Source organism: Crassostrea angulata, chromosome 10, assembly GCF_025612915.1.
Source record: "Crassostrea angulata isolate pt1a10 chromosome 10, ASM2561291v2, whole genome shotgun sequence".
Lineage (NCBI taxonomy): Eukaryota > Metazoa > Mollusca > Bivalvia > Ostreida > Ostreidae > Magallana > Magallana angulata.
This window is the reverse complement of record NC_069120.1, coordinates 38,447,117-38,450,461: the sequence shown is the minus strand read 5'-3', so window position 1 is coordinate 38,450,461 and position 3,345 is coordinate 38,447,117. Positions and strand designations below refer to the sequence as shown.

General features: G+C 40.1%; 1 protein-coding gene across 1 annotated transcript; it reads right to left on the bottom strand.

Moving 5' to 3' along the window:
• Positions 1-1,619: 1,619 nt before the first annotated feature.
• Positions 1,620-3,345, bottom strand: LOC128167979 (actin-5-like). Its single transcript, XM_052834013.1, has 2 exons — positions 3,135-3,345; positions 1,620-2,801 (listed from the first exon to the last, which is right to left on the bottom strand). The coding sequence occupies exons 1-2, from the start codon at positions 3,261-3,263 to the stop codon at positions 1,797-1,799; spliced, it is 1,134 nt and encodes a 377-aa protein (XP_052689973.1). The 5' UTR covers positions 3,264-3,345; the 3' UTR covers positions 1,620-1,796.

The window sequence follows — 3,345 nt, the reverse complement described above, 5'->3', positions numbered from 1 at the left end:
CCATTGTTTGTGAATATTTTGAATTAACTCACTGACAGACATCTTTTAAATATGAAAGATATCATACCTGTGCTCTATGTAGAGCAAAGAGCAAGGACACAGAAGCAAAACTGATACATGTACCATTATACTGCACTATTTCGTTACCTTCACGACTTTTGGTGCACTTAATTGAAAAATTTCGCTATTTCATAATTGATCCATTGCATGGCATTTATGCCCTGACTATAGCTGTACATCCTAGTAGGTATTTATATATTTATACAAACTAATATTTTGTGTGTTATAAATCTAGTCCCAACACATCATTTTTTGCCATTTTCCATTGACTCTTTAATCTAGTTCACAATTTTAGGCTAAAATTATTTGTTTGATGTACTCCGACCGACCCATTAAAATTGCCCCAACCCATTAATTATTTTGAATTTTTCATTTCATATTAAAACGCGCTTAGATTATGTTTTTGAATCAATAAACATTGAATTTGTTTAGCTTTCTCGGTATAGAAAAAACAGCTTGATTATCAATATCCAAGAATTTTTTGTTCAAAAAGACAAAAAAGGTCAACCCACCACGAAAAATTGGGTTTGAGTACATCAAACATAAACATTATTAATGCCGGTGTAATGAATAGTAATGACTGATTTGCTGCATCTTCCAAAGTCAAGGGTTTCTGATCCGATCAGCTCTACATAAACTATGTAGTTTGTATGTCTATGTAGTGTCTATGTCTATGTAGAGCGGAGCGGATCAGAAACCCTTGACTGGGGAAGATGCCCTTGTTGAAGAATAATTGGATTTTTCTGAAGAAAAAAGACCCAGGGGTTATTTTTCTTCATGGTAAACATGAAGAAAATTGACCTACGTAGAAAAATGACCCCCTCTGTAAACGAGTAAAAAATGGTTACCTCGTATCCAAGATACGCCTTTGAAATTACTTACTCTGTTCAACTGATTTTGAAGTTATAAACACGGAACTTGTAAATCCCTGTATATAGTTTTTCATATCCGTAGTAAACACGCGCAAAACACTATTACATTGCCACAAATTGATTGTTAACAGTAACGTCACTTCTCTCATTGACATATGGCGGGAAATGACGCAAATAAGGAAAACCAAATTCATACACAATGAGGACATTGTTTGATAATTAACGAACAATAATCATGAAAGAATAATTGGGGTCACTTTACTTCATGTACAGTTTGCTCGTTTTATGAAAATGACACTTATTCTTCATGCAAAAGGGTCATTTTTCGACCGTGGGGTCATTTTTCTGCGTAGAATAATGACCCCCCCCCCGGTCATTATTCTATTGGGGTCATTATTCTACGTTACACCGGCCTTACTTTGTAATTTTATCTTTTCCGCATGCGCGGTTCTAGGGGGGGGGGGGGGGGTTCTGGACCCAATTCAAACTCGTTAAAACCGATATGAAGCCTCGGACCCCCTCCCCTTTCTTTAATAAAAATTCTGTATCATTGCATGTTGCGTATGTACATTCAGTCATGATGGAACAAATACCGGTAGCGTAATGCAATTCATGAAAACTTTTTTGCTCCAATTCTAAATGAAAATGCGCACAAATGTTAGGATCGTGAGGTATGAACACACGAAAGAAAGAGTTAAAATCTTTATTTTGTTGAAAAAAGCACATTAATTGAAAAATATTTACGTTACGACAAATTTAAATTGATATTTTAAGTGCTGTGTGTTGAGCATCGCATTGGTTTACATAAAAAAATACACACAATTGCATTTTATGCATTGCACGATATTAATGAAAGATATTTCTCTAGAAACATTTTCTGTGCACTATTCCTGGACCGCTTTCGTCGTATTCCTGTTTGCTGATCCACATCTGTTGAAAGGTTGATAAAGAGGCTAAGATTGATCCGCCTATCCACACAGAGTACTTTCGTTCCGGTGGAGCTACAACCTTGACCTTGATATTTTGAGGGGCAAGGCTTGCTATCTCGTGGCTCATTCGATCTCCTATCCCAGCAAACATGGTGGTTCCCCCAGACAGAACAATGTTGGAGTACAAATCTTTCCTGATATCAACATCGCACTTCATGATCGAATCGTATGTGGCCTCGTGGATACCCGTCGTTTCCATGCCGACGAAGGATGGTTGAAACAGCGCCTCAGGGCACCGGAAACGTTCGTTGCCAATAGTGATGACCTGGCCATCTGGAAGCTCATAGTTCTTCTCAAGGACAGAGCTGGTGGCGGCCTTTGTCATGTCGTCATCGAAGTCCAGTGCTACATAGCACAGCTTCTCCTTGATATCCCGGACAATTTCCCGTTCGGCGGTAGTTGTGAACGAGTAACCTCTCTCGGTCATAATCTTCATCAAGTAGTCGGTCAAATCTCGGCCAGCGAGATCGATTCTGATGATCGCGTGTGGCAGGGCGTAGCCTTCATATATGGGCACCGTATGGGTGACGCCATCTCCCGAATCTAAGACAATTCCGGTCGTCCTTCCCGAGGCATACAACGAAAGGACAGCCTGAATGGCTACATAAAATGCAGGGGTGTTGAAGGTTTCGAACATGATCTGTAACATCTTCTCCCGGTTCGCTTTCGGATTCATTGGGGCCTCGGTCAGAAGGACGGGGTGTTCCTCGGGCGCCACCCTCAGCTCATTGTAGAAGGTGTGGTGCCAGACTTTCTCCATGTCGTCCCAGTTGGTGACGATGCCGTGTTCTATGGGGTACTTGAGGGTGAGGATGCCTCGTTTAGATTGCGCCTCCTCTCCGACATAGCTGTCTTTTTGTCCCATTCCGATCATTACACCCTGAATTAATTGTATAGATATTTAAATAACAGGTACACGCATGTACATATATGTGTACATATATTAGCGATATCATCAAACATACTATAGTTGATGATTTTTTATTTCTCAAAATGGAGTTATGCACGAACGTTTTTGCATACATGTGCAACGTGAAGTGTTATCACTTAATTTTAATAGCTTTTTTGGTATATTTCAATAAAAGCTTTTTTAATCTCTTCGTCAGAATCCATGAAATTATAACAGGTACATGTATTTTACATAAAAAAAATATAAATCAAATATACATGTATGTCGAAAACAGTTTGAAATATTGAAGTTCGGGGTTCTTACCTGGTGTCGGGGCCTCCCAATGATAGAGGGGAACACGCTCCGTGGGGCATCGTCCCCTCCAAACCCAGCTTTACACATCCCAGATCCATTGTCAATGACCAGAGCTGCTATTTCGTCGGAATCAGCCATTTTAACCACACCCTTCTGATGAAGACGGCAGCAGACGTGGAAATGACGAGTCCACGCCTTGTAGAGTTCTCCACCGACGGCA

Coding starts and splice junctions, on each gene's coding strand:
- LOC128167979 (XM_052834013.1), bottom strand. CDS start 3,263: ATGGCTGATTCCGACGAAATAGCAGCTCTGGTCATTGACAATGGATCT. Junction 2,802..3,134: donor TTGGGAGGCCCCGACACCAG/GTAAGAACCCCG, acceptor CAATTAATTCAG/GGTGTAATGATCGGAATGGG.